The 16,612-nt window shown below is 55.7% G+C and overlaps 1 protein-coding gene across 7 annotated transcripts in view; it reads left to right on the top strand.

Moving 5' to 3' along the window:
• The first annotated feature begins 400 nt into the window (after window positions 1–400).
• Window positions 401–16,612, top strand: part of KCNT1 (potassium sodium-activated channel subfamily T member 1) — a 79,019-nt gene continuing 62,807 nt past the window's right edge. For 5 of the 7 annotated variants that reach the window (XR_014949221.1, XM_085556280.1, XM_085556282.1 and 2 more), the window contains exons 1-2: window positions 401–583; window positions 13,209–13,388. Coding sequence is in view for 6 of the 7 variants with exons in the window: in XM_085556280.1 (XP_085412406.1) it covers window positions 453–583; window positions 13,209–13,388 (311 nt within the window). In the remaining variant the exon portion in view is untranslated. Of the gene's footprint in view, window positions 584–11,124; window positions 13,097–13,208; window positions 13,389–16,612 lie in introns of those variants that run through there. The other 2 variants (XM_021543624.3, XM_085556283.1) reach the window with 2 other exon arrangements.

Genomic DNA, 16,612 nt, shown 5'->3' with positions numbered 1-16,612 from the left:
GAGAGGAAAAAGGAAAATAAAGCAAGCCACCCAAAGGTGGTGCTGACAGAGGCCAGAGGCGAAGGGACGCGGAGCGCGGGGGGATCAGCGGCTGCTGCCGCAGCCCGGGGGTCGCGGGGGCAGCTGCCGGGGAGGCGGCGAGCGCGGCCGCCGGTGCGCGTTGGGCGGAGCCCGGCCCGGCCCGGCGCGGCCCCGCCCGTCGCCGCCCATCCCCGAGCATCCCGCACCTGTTGCCGCCCGGCCCCGGCATGCGGAGCGCCCGAGCGGCCCGCGGGCTGCCGCGGCGGCGGCTGCGGGGCGCGCCGTGATGGGCGGCCGGCAGCGGCCCCGGCAGCGGCCCCGGCAGCGGGACGGCGGCGCTGGCTCTGCCCGCGGCCGGCAGCCCCCGGCCCGCGCCCCCCGCCCATGCTCTGCCCCGCCTCGCCGCCCCGGAGCCCCGCGCCGCCGCGCCGATGCCGTTCTCGGGCGAGGAGCGGAGCCTGCAGGGGATCTACAAACCGGCGGGGCCGGCGGAGGGGCGGCCGGTCTGCTCCGAGTGCTACACCAACCGCTCCTTCGTCTACGACGATGGCAGCGCCCACAGGTACCGGGGCTGCGGGGCTGGGGAGGGTCCCCGGGGCTCCGGGCGGTTGTCGCGCCGAGCTCCCGCTGCAGCCGCGGGAGCCCCTTCCCCTCTCGGGGGCGGCCGGCAGGACCCCCGTTCCCATCCCCACCGCTCGCCCCGAGCCCGGAGGAAAGTTTCTGCGCACTCGCAAGCCTGGCCGGGGTCCCTGCGGGTGCCCTGTGGGCACAGCAGCTCGGGGATGGCAGTCGGGAGCTGCCGGGGTACGGGGCGGGGGCGCTTGGAGACCCTCGAGCAGTGCCATCCTTCATGGGAAGAGGGTCCGTGCTGATCCCTCTGACCGAGGCTGCGCTCCGGGGAGTGAGGGTGAGGCAGTGCTCGGCTGAGCCCTGGAGCCACCCCAAATCCAAGGGGCTAAAATACCCCCAGGAAAAGGCTGCGTTCCTGTAGGTGCTGCCCAGCCCCGGCTCCATTTCTGGGCTGGTTTTATGCCAAAGTTGCAATGTCCAGTGTGAGGGAGGGGAAGAGCTGCTTGAGCTCAGAGGGACTCGGTGCCATCATCCTCTTGTGCCTGGCAGCAGCACCTGTTTCTCACAAGTGGTCCTTGCTGAAGTATCCCAGTTTTTCCTGAATAATGCTGTGTATTGTCATAGTTCTGATTACATTTACTAGTGTGGCTCTTCTGTCACGCTCATCCAATGCCAGCTGAAGTGTGCAGATGAGTCGTGTGTATCAATTCACGCTTGGCAGAGAAGGATCTTAGCTGGGTTTGTGCCCTGGGCTGCCCAGCTGGGATTTTCTGTCTTCATCTGCTCGTCATGATTTAGGGAAACGATCTTTTATTCCTAAAATCCTAAATGAAAAAAAGAAGAAACCATCTGTTCTTTAACTCTCATTACATTGCCACTGAGGTGGGTAATTAATAAAATACTTGAATATTGTTTTCTAGGGTTAAGACCCTCATTATTTCCTTCTCTCTGGCAGTGACACAATGTCCGTGGTGCCTCAGGACCCCCAACCCTGGGTGACTCCATTTGGTTACTTTGGGCACAGCAGGGTGCAGAGCACAGTGCCTTCCCCACCCCCAAACTGCCTGGTTTTGCAGCTGTGCTTGATGTGTCTGCAGAAATGACACCTTCGAGGGGGGTTTTGTGTCTGTGAAGATCAGGGATGGGGTTGGAGACAGCAGCTCCTGGAGATTTCCAGCCTCAACATTACAGGAAGATGAGGAATTTCTCCTCATTCCTGACACCACAGCCCTGCCCGGGATGATTTCTCCTCACCTAACGCACCACAAAATCCTTGCCCAGAGATCCTCCCGCCTGTCTCCTTCAATCTGGATAGAGGAACTTTGTTTCCTAATTATTGCTCTGCAGCTCGATGTGTTTCTAACCCCCTCAGGCTCCCGGGAGGTTGAAATGCCATTGCTTTCCATGGCTTGTCTTGCCTGCCCTTGTGCTCAGCCCTTTGCTGCCCTTCTGGAGATGTTAAACGAGCTGCCAGGAGCCCTCGGGGCTCGGCAGATTCCCCAGCTCCAGCTCGGAGCAGACTGGTGTCTAATGCACTTTTCCAGAGCTGATCAGCTTGTTAGCGTTCAGGAACACACCTAATCATGGGATATGATTCTATACAGGTGCTTTTATTGTCGAGCTCTGGGAATCAGGGGTACAGCCCCAACTCTGACTCCAACATGGCTTTTGAGTAGAACGTATTTTATATTCTATCATTATATAACTTACATATTAATTATTAAACTTATATTGTTCTATTGTATACATCGATCTTATTCAACCATGACTTTCTCATGATCCTTTTCAAGCTCCTGACTACAGTTTCTCATGATTATTCTTACGATTGAACAGTAATTATATTTAATTACTAAACAATCATCACATCTAACAATCATATCATTTATCATAAACCAGCTATACAGGTGCAGTTCTAGCAAGTACAAGGCCAATACTTTCCCAGGGTATTTTCCCAGGGCCTACTAAGCTTAGTTTTCCTTCTAACTCCCCGAATCCCCATGATTTTAAACCCCTTTTTCCATCAAGCTGAAGAAGCAGGGGAGGATTGTTGCAGACAGGCTGAAGAGGAAGGGCAGGGGCAGGCGATGAGCACCATTAGACCATCCCAGGGGGCCCCTGGCTGATCTGCTCTTTGCTTTCCTCCTCTGCAGCTTGGGCTGGGGGCACAAATCCTGTCCCAAATGATCACCCACGGGTGCCTCTGCCTGGCACGGGAGTTCCTCCCTCACCTCCCCTGGGTTTTCTCTCCTCTCCAGGGGTCTGTGCACAGCCCTGGGCAGACCAGGGCTCAGCAGTCCCACGCCATCTCCTCCCTGTGCTTCCAGGTGAGGAGCTGCAGGTGTGATGGCAGGCAAGCAGAGCTGCCAGCAGAGATGTGTGTGAGGGATGTGAGCCAGGGCAGAGCAGCAGAGATCAGAACACGTTCACTGAACCTTCTGCTGAGTGCTCAAGGGGCCTCAGCTGCGCTGACCCCGCTGAAATAAGTGGGAAACTCAATTATCCCTTCACTTAGCAAATCTTGAGCTGGCTTAAAAGCTGTTAAATTCTGTCTGCTCGGTTTCCTGAGAGTGGAGATGTGTGTGGAAATGTCTGTGAGCTTCCTCCTGCCCCCCTTTATAAGGGACAATGGTCTCGAAAGTCCGTCCTAGGTGGAAAGCAAAGGGTTAATCGTAAAAACACTTGAGAGTTTGTTTGGAGAGAAAATACACATTTCTGGCACCCAGAGGGTACAAAGAGCCTAAATTTCACTTTCCTACCTCGTGGGAAATCTGGGTAAATGTTTGCACAAGGATGCAGCCTGCCGCTCCGGGGAGCTCAGGATTTCCTCCGGCCAGCGGCTCCGCGTCCCCCGGCCGCCCATGTAAGGGCACGGCGGGCACGATGAGCGGCCAGATGGAAGGACTCGCACTCCAGCATCCTGCCCGAGCCGGGGGCCGGCGGGAGAGGCAGGGCTGGGCGGGAGGAGACTCGCATTTCCCATCCCCTGCCTCCTGCCCCCATGGCTCGCCCAGGAGGAGAGGCTGGAGGAAGGCGGCGCACACCGGAGCCGCCGCTTAGGGCGGTCATGGCCGTGCCTTAGACGTACGTGCTTTTCTCATGCTCTAAATGGCTTTTTTTGGGGGGGATCTGCTGCTGTTTGCAGCCCGTGGGAGCAGGGCTTTGGGTGCTGTGCAGGGAGGTGGGTGCCAGCTGGCCCGGGCTGACAGCGCAGCCTGCCAGACTCGGGATGCTCCCGTGGAATTTTGGCTCCGGGGGGATGGGTTTGGCAGGGGTTGTGCTCAGTCCCACCCGGCTGGCACGGGGCTTTTGGCCCTGGAAATCACAGCAAGGTTTGGAGCAGTGGTGGCCAGGTTAAAAATGCCCATAGGCAGCTTCTGCCACGCTGGTTAAAGCCTCTGCCTGAGCCCAAGGGCAGGAGAAAAGAAGAAAAGCGCTGATTTAATGGGATTCTTGCTAAGTGTGAGCACTCACCCAGGTCCAGGATGGCTCTCCCACGGTTTCTCCTGCTAATCTTTCCATGAATCCAAGGAACTGTCTCAGTTTAGCACAAGCATGGTCCCTGCAGCTGACAGCCTGTTGTTGTTTCTTAAGTTTTCAATTTTCTGGAAATGAATGAGAAGATGCTTCTTTGGCAGAGCTTGCACTGACCCAGACTCTGTAGCTAATTAGTAATCAGCTCCTCCAGGCATGTTTATTAGCTTGGACATTTGTCTTCTTCCAGAAAGTCAGCCCTGTGGATTGCAGCAACTGTTGCTTTGGCTGCCCATGGGCATCCGGGCCTTGCTGTTCCAGGAGGAATTGCAATGGGGAGCCACAAAACGACAGGGCCAAACATCCTGTATTTTCAGGGTGTTTACAGCAGAGATGAGATAGAATTCTGCTCTTGTTTTCCTCAGATGGGTAAGAAAGGGAACTGTGAGGCTCTGGGCTGCTGCAGTGCTGCAGCCACCAGCGCACCTGGCTCAGTGGGAAGAGGTTTTGGGACTACTCTGTTCACAAAAGGACCCTCAGAGTGCTGAATGTCCTTCTTAGGAGCTGCCCTTGGGCTCTGGCACGGCCGTGTCACCCTTCACTGGAGAACAGCAAAGTAGGTCACTGCCTGTGCTCAGGGCTCTTTCTGCTCTGCAAAAATATTTACAGCATCTATTTGAATCCTCCCAGTCCTCCTGCAGCGACCTCTCCCTGACCCCCTCGCCTGGTTCTGAGGGCTGCACACAATTTGTTTTGGAGCCTGTGAAGGTTTCTCTTGCTCCCCTGCCAGGCTGGGCTGCACTTGGAACATCTCATTCATCCTTCTCGTGGATAAAGGCAGCCCAGGAGCCAGGCCAGCTCTGAGCTCAGGTGCCTCTGGCCTGGGGTCCCCTGCCAGTGCGGTGGCAGGAACTGCAGGAGGGAGGGCTCAGGTGGGAGCTTAGGAGGGAATTCTTCCCTGAATTCCTGAGTTCAGGAGGCACAGGATGCCCAGAGTAGCTGCCCCATCCCTGGAAGTGTCCCAGGCCAGCTTGGAGCAGCCCGGGGTAGTGGGAGGTGTCCCTGCCCGTGGGAATGAGATGGGATTTCAGGCCCCTTCCAACCCAAACCACTGTGGGGTTCCCTGGCAGGGACAGAGGGCTGGAGGTGGTGCCAGTGGCTGTACCAGCCTGGGGGATGCTTCCCTGGGCACTCACCTGCTCCCTCCTGAAGCCACTGGCACTTTCTGCTCCCACAAGGGGACGGGAGCTCTGTGGTGCAGCTGCTCTGTGACAGAGCACGCTGCTGTTCCTTTGAGCTGCTGCCTGTGGTTTCCCTGTGCTCCTGCAGCTCCTGTGATGTTCTTGCTCCCTGGTTGTCCTCTCTGGTTTTGTCTGCTTTCATCATGTCTCTCTCCAGGCTGGAGACTCCTCCTGGTCTATTTGGCCTCACCTTGCACAAAACACTTTTATACCCCACAGTTACCTCTGGTTCCCTTCTCTGTGCTGTTTCTGAGAAGGGGAGCCAGAGGTGTGTGTGACTCCACGGTGGGCTTATTCTGGAATAAAAATCCTTCCCTAAAATTTGGGGTTTGGACCACCACTGGAGCTGTTGGCTTTGTGGCATCCCTGCTGTGACTCTGGCTCCTTTCTGAGTGCTGATTTGCAGACCTTTTTGTGCCTGTGCAGGAAGATGATTGCCCCCCTCTCCCTTTGGATCACTTGGAATTTATCGATGCTAATTTTTGTCTGACATTTTATCACGAGCTCGGTCAGTGCCTCAAGATCTTCTTGTTTACAGTCTGGTTTTTGTTTGACTGCACTGGATAATTTGCACTCATCCCCATCCCTTCTGAAGCCATGCAATCGTGGAGAGCCTTGTGGGACCCCACTGCTGTTTGCTTCAGTGCTCCCCTTCTGTTTGCCTCCTGCCTTCCAATCCAGGAGACATCTCCCTTCATCCCATCCCATCCTGGCCTGGCAGGTGTGGTGACAAACCTGCCTCTGGGGGTTTATTTCTGCAAGACTTTGTGGTTTTGAAAAGTGTAAAGAGACTCTTCCTCCTCCCACATCCCTCTATTATTTTCTGCTTCCATAGCAGGGACTGTTCTGCAGGAGTCTGGAGCATAAAGAAGTTTTTTTCCTCCGTGCTCCAACCCTTGCTGCTTGTAGCAGCAGAAGGGAGAATTTTCCCAGCAGTTTATTAGCAAGAATTAGCACTTTCCCCATCTTGCTGTCTTTTTATTTTCACACGAGCCTGAAAGCTTCTGGGCACTGACAAACGTGGCTGAGGATGTGATGGCTTGGGCTGAGGGGGAGTTGGATACTGCCAGGATTGTGTCCTGTGGGATATCACAGACACAGACAAGAGTGGAGGGCTGGCCATTGGCTCTCCAGGAGCAGCTCTGGAGGCTGTGGCAAGGGAATTGTTCTCTTTTTAGTTTAATAATCTTTTTAGGTTTGAGATTCGTCGTGGCTGGTTGGCGCAAATCGTGAGCCTGGAGTTATCCCAGCCCCCTGTCGTTAAAGGCTGGGTGGTTTTCCTGAGGAATCTGGTGTGCACAGCCTCCAAAATTCCCAGTGGGACTGGCAGGGCCTCCCCCGAGGGATTGTTTCTCCAGCAGTGAGTCCTGCTTGCTTCGTTTCTCGAGCACTGGGGCTGATTCAGCTTTTAGAAGGATTTGTGTGTGCTCCCGGGCCACCCTACAAACCCAGGCAGAAAAAGGGGTGATGTCCATACTGGACACTCTGGGAAAGCTGCTCCTCAGCCAGCAGCTCCCAGGGCACAGTGGGGCCTGGTGTGATCCGCAAATAGCCCTGGAGGTGGCTGAGTCAGGAGTTTCCTGGCAGGGCTGCTGACCTCGGCTCCCCAGGCTGAGCAGTTTGGGTTTGTCCTGGGCTGGGAATGACCCTCGTGGTCCCCGGGACACCGGCATGGGGAGCAGAGCTGTGTCCTCAGGCAGGTTTGGGATGCTCTGCTGCAGGTGATCAGCTGAGCTGATTTGCATTTTTCCACAATAGAATAGACTGGCTGCAAGTCACAGAATCACAGAAGGCTTTGGGCTGAAGGAACCTTAAAGATCCTGCAGCTCCAGCCCCCTGCCCTGGGCAGGGAACCTTCCAGAGCCCAGGCTGCTCAGGCTGGTTCCACCAGACCTTGCACTCCTCCAGGTTGGTTTTTCTTCTTCTAGAGATGAGGAGGCCCCAGCCCGGGCCTGAGGAGTGGGAGCTGGTCCCCTCACCTGCCAGGAGCCCAGGATGTGCTGTCCCTCCCTCCTTTTCCCGGTGGTTTTTGGGCTTTGCAGCCTGCAGGGACGTCAGCGTGGCTGGTTTGCCTTTGTGCCTGCTGGGCACTGCCAGCTCTGGCCAGGGCTGTGCCTCGCTGCCCCTGGGAGGGCCAGCACTGCAAAATCTCACTGGGGCTGGGGCTGCCTCTGCCCCTCCTGTGCTCCATGTGCTGCCGTGGGATCAAAGAGGAGGGAAAAGGCTTCTCGGTGGGGCTGTGCCTCCCGTGAGCTCTCCCCTGTCACACAAAACCTTCTGTCACCAGGCCAGAGGGGATGGGGAGACGTCAGGCTCCATTGCTAATGCAGGGCTGCCTAATGAGAAAAGTGGCTGTGGACCTGGAAGGTACAATTTCTACTTTTATCTTCTAGAAAATAGCATTTGCCAGCGGGGGAAAGGCTTGTGGAGCTTTGCACTGACTCACTCTTCCTGTTCATTTTCCACGTGAAACACACAAAATGCTAATTTCTGTGTGAGGCCTGTGGTGCTAAATTGCCTGTGCTTGTTGGAAGCGAAGCGATGGATGGATTTGTCACAGGGCTCAGCAGTTCTGGGGAAGTTCTGAGCAACAGCAGCTCCTGACGTGGACAGTCCAGCTGTCTGTGGAGATGGAATTTGGATTTAATCTGGGAGATGAAGCACTTCCTATGCTGTGAGTGTATGTGTGTATAAAGATGTGTGAGGGTGTGCTCTGCAGATTTGTACCCAAAACCAGCACTTGAGCCAAAGCTGCTCATGGCAATAATGACTTGGGTTGGGCTGGGCCTGTTCACATCCCTCAGAGCTCTCCAAACTCTTTGAATCAAAAGATGCCAAACCCACTGCCATCGTAGGAGTGGCGGTGTCCCCATGAGCAGTGACTGTGACCACTGTGGCACCTCTGGGGAGGGGCAGGGGACGGGGGGATGAGACCTGGGGGTGTTCCTCACCAAGGCAAGACAGCACCAGCAGCGACTTGGCTGCTGCTCTCCGGGAGAGGAGGAGCTGGCAGAGCAATCAGCTCTGAAATCAGCACCCTGACCCTTCCATGGGGGTGTTCCCGGGGCTGGCATGGACGGGCAGTGCCCGGGCAGGGGATGCTGTGCAGGTGTGGGTGCCCTGTCCTGCAGGGTGCTCACCCACACGTGTGCAGAGCTGCTGCCTCCCCTCCCTGCCCGGGCCGTGCCCTCTCCTCGCTGTGCTGGGCCAGCTCTGCCACCCCTCCGTGCCAACGGCGGTGCCAGCCCCGCCGCAGTGGCTGTGGGGAGGGATGTGCTGCCTTCCAGCCCGGCTCTGGGGACCAAATCTGTGTCCCCAAGCACTCTGGCCATTAGGAGACCCCACAGGGATGTCGCTCAGGGAGGGGGAGAAAACCCCAAACCAAAAAGAGAGGGGAGAACAACTGTAACCTGGTAACCAGAAGAGCTGTGGGAGGAGAAACAAACACGAGATGATTGTATATATTGAAATAGCTATAGGAGAAGAAAGGGCAGCGTTTCCTGCATGGCTTGGCTCCCTGGAGAGGCTCAGGGAGCCTGGTGGTGCCTGGGCTTGCTGAGCATGGGCAGGATGCAGGCCCAGACCCTGCAGCCGTGGCTGGGTCAGGGGGGACAGGGCATGGCAGCATGTCCAGGTGCTCCTTGCTGCCCTGGAGCACCCAAGGACCTGTGGAGAAGTGTCCCAGCCCCTGAGTGCAACCCAGATACTCTCACCCTGTGGTGGCCTGGGCCAGCAAAGAGCAGCTGGAGGCTCCTGCCCAGCCTGTTTGCTGCCCAGAGCTTGGGTTCTGCCAGGGGATTGTGCCCTGTGTCGGTGCCAAGAGCGAGAGAAGGGTCGGACCCCGTGTGTGGTTCTGCTCCACCGTGTCAGCCAGGGATTGTCCTTCCCATGCCCTTAGAGGCAACAGAGGCAAGCAGCAGCTGCCTGGGGTGCTGCAGGCAGTGCTGGGTCCCAAAACCTGAAGTGGCTTGGCCTGAGGAGGGGATGGTGGTGCTGGACACGAGGGGCTCGTGTTCCTGGGGGCACACCCAGGCTCCCTGCCACGCTCCTGGGGGAAGGATGGAGGTAGAACAGATGGCTGCCAGCAGGGCCGGGTGCCTCTGGCTCCTTTTACAGCTTGGAGTGGGAGAGGAGAGGTTTGGATGGGAGCTTATGCAAGAACTTGCCCCAAATGTGGGTTCACCTGTTCCCTTTGCACAGCCCGGCCCTCAGGGGCAGAGGAAGAGCGTGTCCTCCGGTGACTTTTGGTGCTGGCAGAGCAGAGGTGTCCCTGAGAGCTCTGGGGCTCCTGAAGGCGCCTGGCGGGTCTGGGCAGCTCCACCCCACAGCACAAGTGTGGGGTCTGTGGTTTGGCACTGCTTTGTGGTGGGAAGCAGGAAGGTGTCCTGTGGTTTTTGTGGTTTGCAGCGTGCAGGGAAGCAGAGGAGGAGCTGGGGTTGTGTCCTTCCTCTTCTTTGACAGGCGTAGTTACAAATAAGGATGGAAATCCTAATAGTCACCACAAGGAGCTCCCTGCCTGTGGATTTTCCTCTGAGGCAAAGCTGCCTCCTGGCTCTAGGAGCTCTGAGGAGCTCTGAGGAGCTGCAGGGAGCAGGGGCACTGCAGAGCCACAGACCTGGTCTGTCCCTGGTGCTGTGCCCAGGGCAGTGAGGCCACCCTGGCCGTGCCAGCTGGACCAACAAGGGCAGGAGGTGCCCGGCCCTGGCACAGGGAAGGATGGAAGGAGGCGAGGCAGGCTCTGGGCGTCTGGCGCTCACTGACCCGGGCACTGACGGCTCTGGAGGGGTTGGAGGGGAGCAGGGAGCAGCAGGGGGGTCACACAGGGCTTGGCCCAGCTCCTGCTCTGCCAGGAGGCTGAGCAGGGCCGTGTCCCCTCCCCAGGGCAGCGGGGAGCTGGCCAGGCTGGGAGGGAGACGCTGCCGTAGCAGAGTGGAAGAGTGTGGAGGTTTCCATATGCTGATGGCAGCACGCTGCTTTAGTGGTACATGCTTCTGGAGGAAGGAAGGAAAGGGATGATAAAAATAAAGCTGCAGATCTGTATTTAGCTATAAACCACTCCAGGATTATTATTTTTTTTTTTTTTCGGTAGTATTTGAAGACTATGCAATAAATGAGCTTGTTCATGAATTTTTTATTTTATACCACTACAGCTTTGAAGAAGTAGCCAGGTTGCTGTGGCATTTCCATAGCTCAGGATCCCTGTGTTTGGGAGGAGAGGTTGTAAATCCTCTGTGCCAGTGTCAGGAGATTTGTGTGCCTTGCAGGAGCACTTTTGTCTAAGACATCGATGTGCAACATCTCAAAGTCACTGTGCAATTGATAAAGACATTGTGGCAAACAAGAAAATGCAGTATTGCTTGTAGTGAGGCTTCATGCGGAATAAACAAACGTGCCAAAATTTAAAAATTCTGAATGATTTTGTATGCAAGAATAAGAGAAAATACATTCAAAGTGTAGCTGCTACTGCCAATGGGAGAAGGAGCTGAGACGCAAATAGCAGATATTGTATTTCCAGAGCTACTGATATTATTGGATTTTACTACAGTTTCTAAATGCTGATAAAGGACAGTGGTGAATATTTGCTTTGGTTCATGATCGGAGGCCAGGAGAGATGGATTAATTGAACTGGGAAAGAATCATGTGGAAATAAGAAAACCAAAGAGCACCCAGACCCCCAGAGATGCGTGTTTGATAGTGAGGAGAATGGCTGGGAAGAGCTGTGAGCACCCTGAGCACCCACAGCTCCCAGAGGGTGCAGGTGAGGGTGGCCCTGCCCGTCCAGACCCCCAGGAGCTGTGGAGTGCCAGCCAGGCTGGCAGCTGGGGGTAAAAATGCCCTTTCCACATGGCAGGCAGCGTGTCCAGGGCTCTGCAGCTGCAGCACTCCTCTCCTCTGGGAAAGGAAACAAGGTGCTCCTTTAAACAGGCACTTCATAATCACTGGAGAGCTCTGGGTGTGACAGTCTCCTTCAAACACAATTATAACCACCCCCGTTTGGAGGCAGGCACCTGGCTCCCCTCTTTACACTGTGGCTATGATAACAGGGTGGGTGATTTTTAAAAACTGCATTTTCTCACGCTGAAATCTGAGTTTCAGAACGCTGTCCTGATGGCCTAGAAACGGCGTGCTTTTGGCCTAATTTATCACAGTTAAGCTCTAAGAGGAAAGACTCAATTGTGGCTTTTTTTTTGTTTTTTTTTTTTTTGTGCTTAATGTTAGCTCCTCCTTTGCAACACGAGCTAGAGGTGGTCAGCAAACTTCGCTGTTTATATCCGTGGATCCGGAGGGAGTGCTTGAGTTGACAGGAGCTTGGCTTGATTGATCTTAAAGACCAAGTTTTGGATCAATGAGTAGCACAGAATAACCTCCCCGATGGCCGAGGCCCTGCACAGATGCATTAGTCAGTGCAGAGCCTGGGCTGCCCTGTGCCCTGTGGGGCAGCTAAAAGGAGCTGCAAAGCTCCGGGGGGACAGAATGAAGTGGCAAATCACAGCAGTGAGAACCATCTGAAGCGCTGAGGGCGGGCTGGGCCGTGTTCAGCAGAAATTCTGCACGCCCGTTGCTCTTCTGGAAACTCGGGCACAGCAGCTGAGCAGGACTCTGGAGTCTGGTCTGTTAAAGATAGAAGATGACGGGAGGAGCCTGAGCTCCCGTCCTGCAGCAATCCCTGGGTCTGTGCTCAGTGCCAGCTCAGCATCCAGCTGCTGGAGGCTCTTTCGCTTGCCTTTAGCCTGTGCAGGGTGTGCTGGAGGCAAAGCCGTGGGAAGATGCTGGGAATGAGCTGGAGAGGCTTTGGATGAACGTGGAGAGGCTCTTGGAAGCGCATCAGACAGGAGTTGGAGCCTTTCAGCTCTTTGCTGCCTCACACTCCAGAGTTGCGTGTGAGGGACAAAGAATCGGCTCAGAGGCACCACGTCTGCTCTTCCAAGCCCTGTCCTCCCCTCTTCCCACGAAGAGTCTGAGAAATTGGAGCTCCTGTCATGGCATGGATGAATTTCAGTGATGAAGCCCGGCCAGAGAGGATCAGGACCTGGGCTGCTGCCTCTGGGGTGTCTGCAATGAATGGCTTCGCTGCTTTGTGAAGTTTCAGTGTAACCCCGACCTGCTGTGATCGGTAGCTCGGGCAGCAGGGGCGGACCCACGTTCTGGTGCAAAATGTGCTTTGAGAAAGGAGACCAAAGAAAGCCCTTAACCCTCTGAAATAACCTCCTGAGGGCTGGCTGGGTCTAATCTCCTCTCTGTGCGCAGTGGCCACACGCAGCTGTCTGTGAGCCATCACCTTGGGTCTCTCCCAGGTGCTGCCCAGCTCTGATCGGAGCCGCGGACATGCCAGGGGATGGGTGATGTATCCTGCTGGCCACGACACTTGGCAGCCGGACAGGCGACTGAGTCATCAGCCTTCGCGGTTTCTCATTTAATCCCGGCGTTGTTCAGATGATTTAAGTGCCAGCAGTCCGGAGAGGAGGTTGTGGAGCCATCGCCTCCCATCCCTACTTTCCATCGCGGGAGGGTGGGGGGAGGCTGGGGGTGGATCTGGCTTTGGCTGTCGTCTCTCGATTCTCCTGCTAGCAGTTTTATTTCCTGCCGGCAACTGGGCTTTGCCATTGGCTCCTCTTGCTCTCCGTCGGTCGCCAGCTGAGCAGCAAATGTCCTGTGCCCGGCGCGGCGGAGCGGGGCGCTCCGGGGGCCGCTGCCCGCCCCGCCGGCCGCTCCCCTGAGCCGGCGAGCCCCGAGGCACCCATGCCCCCGGGGGCAGCGCTCTGCAGGGCGGGCACGGCCGCCTGCCCCGCAATGTAACCGCGGCCGGGGGTGCGGGGGTGGCGGGGCCGGCCCCGGGGGCGGGCAGGGCAGGGCAGGGCAGGGTCCCCCCGTCCCCCCATTGCCGCTGTCCCTTCTCTCCCGCAGGCTCTCGTCGCCCGGCGGCTGCGGCGGCGGGGACGGCGGCGGGAGCCGCAGGAGCGGGGTCATCCTGGACATCGCCTCCCTGAAGATGACGGAGCTGGAGTCCGAGGTGCTGCCCCTGCCGCCCCGGTACCGCTTCCGCGATCTGCTGCTGGGGGACCAGTCCTTCCAGAGCGACGACAGGTTCGGGGCGCGGCGACAGCGCGGAGGGCGGGGGGACAGCGACCCGCGGGCAGGGACACAGCAGCCGGGGCGGCCGAGGATGGGGACAGCCGCCCGGAGCGGGGACACGGCGGGACCCGCGGGGAGGCAGCGGAGCTCTCCGCGGTGCTGCCCCGCGGGCGCGGAGCTCTCCGCGGTGCCGGCGGCCGGGCAGGGTCCGCGGCTGCTCGGAGGGATGTGCGGGCTCCATCTCCGCTGGGATGTGCAGCGCCGGGAGCGCTGCGTGCGCTGGGCCAGCGGGGCCGTGGGAGCAGCTGCCGCGTCCTGGAGCCCAGCAGGGGCTGGCAGGCAGGACAAGGAACCCGTGTGCGAGATAGTGAGGGGCCGGTGGAACTCTGTGTGGCACCACGGGCGGAATTTGGGCTGACAAGCATTTGTTGAGCAGGGATGGCTCCTCCAGGCTGTCCTCGGGTGCTGTCGTGGCTGCAGGGTGACCCTGAAGAGCTGCTGGGGTGGCGGTGCCACTCTCCCTTCCTTGGGATGAACAAAGGAATGGCTTTTTTGTGCTGAGCACCAGCCTGCTGTTCCTGCCTGGCTGGTTGAGTGGGCAACTGAGGGAATGCCACGAGTGGCAAGAGAATTCCATGGGCAGAGCAGTTAAATCAAGAGGAACAAGCACCTTCCCTTGGACTCTGCTCATAGCATAAATAGCCAGGAGCTACAGTGATAATGGGGAGTCAGATTTTTATCTTTCCCCACCAATTAATTGCGTGATGCAAACAAAGAAAGATGTAACTCCTGTTGGGAAAAAAAACCCTTTCAATTACTGGTTAGTCCTTGACTAGCTGCTGTGTGCCTGGTACACCTGCATCAAGGCTTTTGTGCGTTTCTGTTATTTTATTTTTTTTAAATATGTACAAGTATCATAAAAAAAGAGAATGAATTTGGCTTTGAGACTGCAAATGTGGGTTTTACAAATGTTCTCTATAAGTGTTCCTAACTTTTATCGCTGCATAAAATTGGTCTGGCTCAAAAAGGAATCTGTGATCCTGGAGGTTTTAAAGCCCAGATTTCCTTAACAGACACTTAAACATTAATATAGTTTTATGACACCAAGTGGGAAGTTAACGGGAAATTCCTGCTGCAGAAAATGTCTGGGTTTCAGAATGGTTGTGATATGGCTCATTTGGTCAGGTTTGAAGATTTCATCGTTTCCATATTTAAGTATTTGGAAGCATCTGGAATATGGAAGATGGCAATTGCAGATTGTGTTCTTTCTGTATTTCTCTGGCTACACCTCTTAACCTTCATTTTCCTCCAGATTTGTGTCTTTCTGATTCAGCATCTCTCTTTAATTTTTATGTGGAGATACTCTGGGTTGTTTTGTTAATTCATTAGCCCTGTTTCTCAAGAATTCATTAGCATTGTTTCTCAAGATATCTCAGTTTCACTGGCTCCGTGCTGTTTCCTTGAGTTGCCTGATTTCCCCTTCATTGGGAAAACACTGATAATTTCATTGTGTGGGGGCACAGAGATCTCTGAGCCCACATTTGCTGTTCACTGGAGTCCACTTGACTTCCCTGGGAGCTGAGATGAGCTGTGGGCTTTGGGAAATGTTGCTGTCAGGCCTAAATTCCAGTCCAAGTCATTAATAATAGTGGGACCTTGTGGCTGAATCAAGCTCGCTGGAGTAATTATGACTAGTTCATTAGCCTGCTCCAAACCCACTGAATCAGGAGCTGATTTAGGCTGGCAAAGAAAACCACGAGAAGCAGAAAGACTTTTTGGCTTTGCTGTGCTTGTGGGTGATAAGCAGCTCAGAGCTGTGCTTTGATGAGCTTTGCTACAGCCCCGACGGGGATGTGCTGAGGAAAATCCCCCCACGGAAACTCTGCGGGGAACCGTGAGGGGTGAAGTAGAGCTCGCTGGACTTGGAGCTGGAACACTGGAGGAAAACACCCACAACGCTGAATATCTCCTTCATTTGTCAAAGGAAGGCTTAAAATTAGTGTTCCAAATGTCTGCTTTTGAACATTGCCCCGGAATGAGCGTGCTGCTGGAAGGGAGGAGGTTTCTGGGGCCAGCAAAGATTAAAAGGATGGGAGGCCAAAGGGGAGCCTGGGTTTTGCTGCTTCTGGAGAGTTAAAAACTGTTCCTGCTAGAGATGAATTAGTGCATCCTCATCACAGAGGGTGCTGAAGAGACACCAGCCCTGGAATGAGGTAATGCTGGAGCTTGAGGAGATAAGAGCTCGTTGGAACAAGTAGATAATTAGAGAGCTGTGGTACAGCAGGAGGAGAGAGTGGGTCTGGATAACCTCTGCAACAGAAGGAACTAATCAGTGAAAGTGAGGTGGAATGGGTAAATCAGACTGCTCCTAATTTACTTGTGTTTTTGTAGTGTGAAAGATGACCGCAGTCGATCCGAGCAGGGCTTGCTCTTTGGCAGGTGGACTGATTGACAGGAGAATTAAAAAACACTTTGAACATCCTGTGGTGGATGCAATAAATTGGCCAGCAAGCAAATAGGAAACGGCTGGCTGGGAAGGGAATGTGGGAGGAAAATGGATTTGTGAGACAGAGAGAGAAAAGCCTAATGACAAGCAAATCTAGACTTGTCAAGTCCAAGTGCTCCTTCCAGGATCATCTTTCTGATTTCGGAGCTCCCTGCCACGTGATGGTGGAAGGTTTTGGGCTCAGCTGTGTTCGAATTCTGGCCTTGACATTTCTGCCAGGCAGGTCTCTGGGTGGACAAGCAGGATTTGGTGTCGTTCAGCTCTGAATTCCCAGAGGCTACAAAAGCTCTCCGGGCAAGGACCCGGCTGCTGGGGCCTGGGAGGTGATTCCTGTCTGGGAGGGAAGGTTCTCTTTGGAGCCTTGCAGCTGCCTCCACTGTCTGGCGTTAGTCCTGCCTAGTTCAGAAGTTTCTTTCCCATTTGGAAGGTGCTGTCAGTGTCAAAACTGGGAGAAAAATGGATTTGTTCTGCTTGCTCCTGGCAGTGCTGCCTTCCTTACCTCACTGATGCTTTGTGGACATGGAAGCACCTCTGGGATGCACCAGCAAAGGCAGAGTTGAGCTGCTGAGCCTGTAACAAAGAGCTGGGGCACAAACCCTGCTGGGTTTTCACCTTCCTGGCACGGGGCTCCTCTGGGCGTGGGAATCCCCAGTGCCAGGCAGCTGTGGGAGCAGAGCACCCAGGGGTGCTGGAAGGGAGCAGGAGCCCAGCACAGCATCCCTGGGGCCGG

The sequence above is a fragment of the Lonchura striata genome, chromosome 17 (genome assembly GCF_050655825.1).
Source record: "Lonchura striata isolate lonStrDom1 chromosome 17, ASM5065582v1, whole genome shotgun sequence".
Lineage (NCBI taxonomy): Eukaryota > Metazoa > Chordata > Aves > Passeriformes > Estrildidae > Lonchura > Lonchura striata.
Note: the sequence above shows the minus strand (reverse complement) of the source record. Positions and strands in the feature narration are given on the sequence as shown.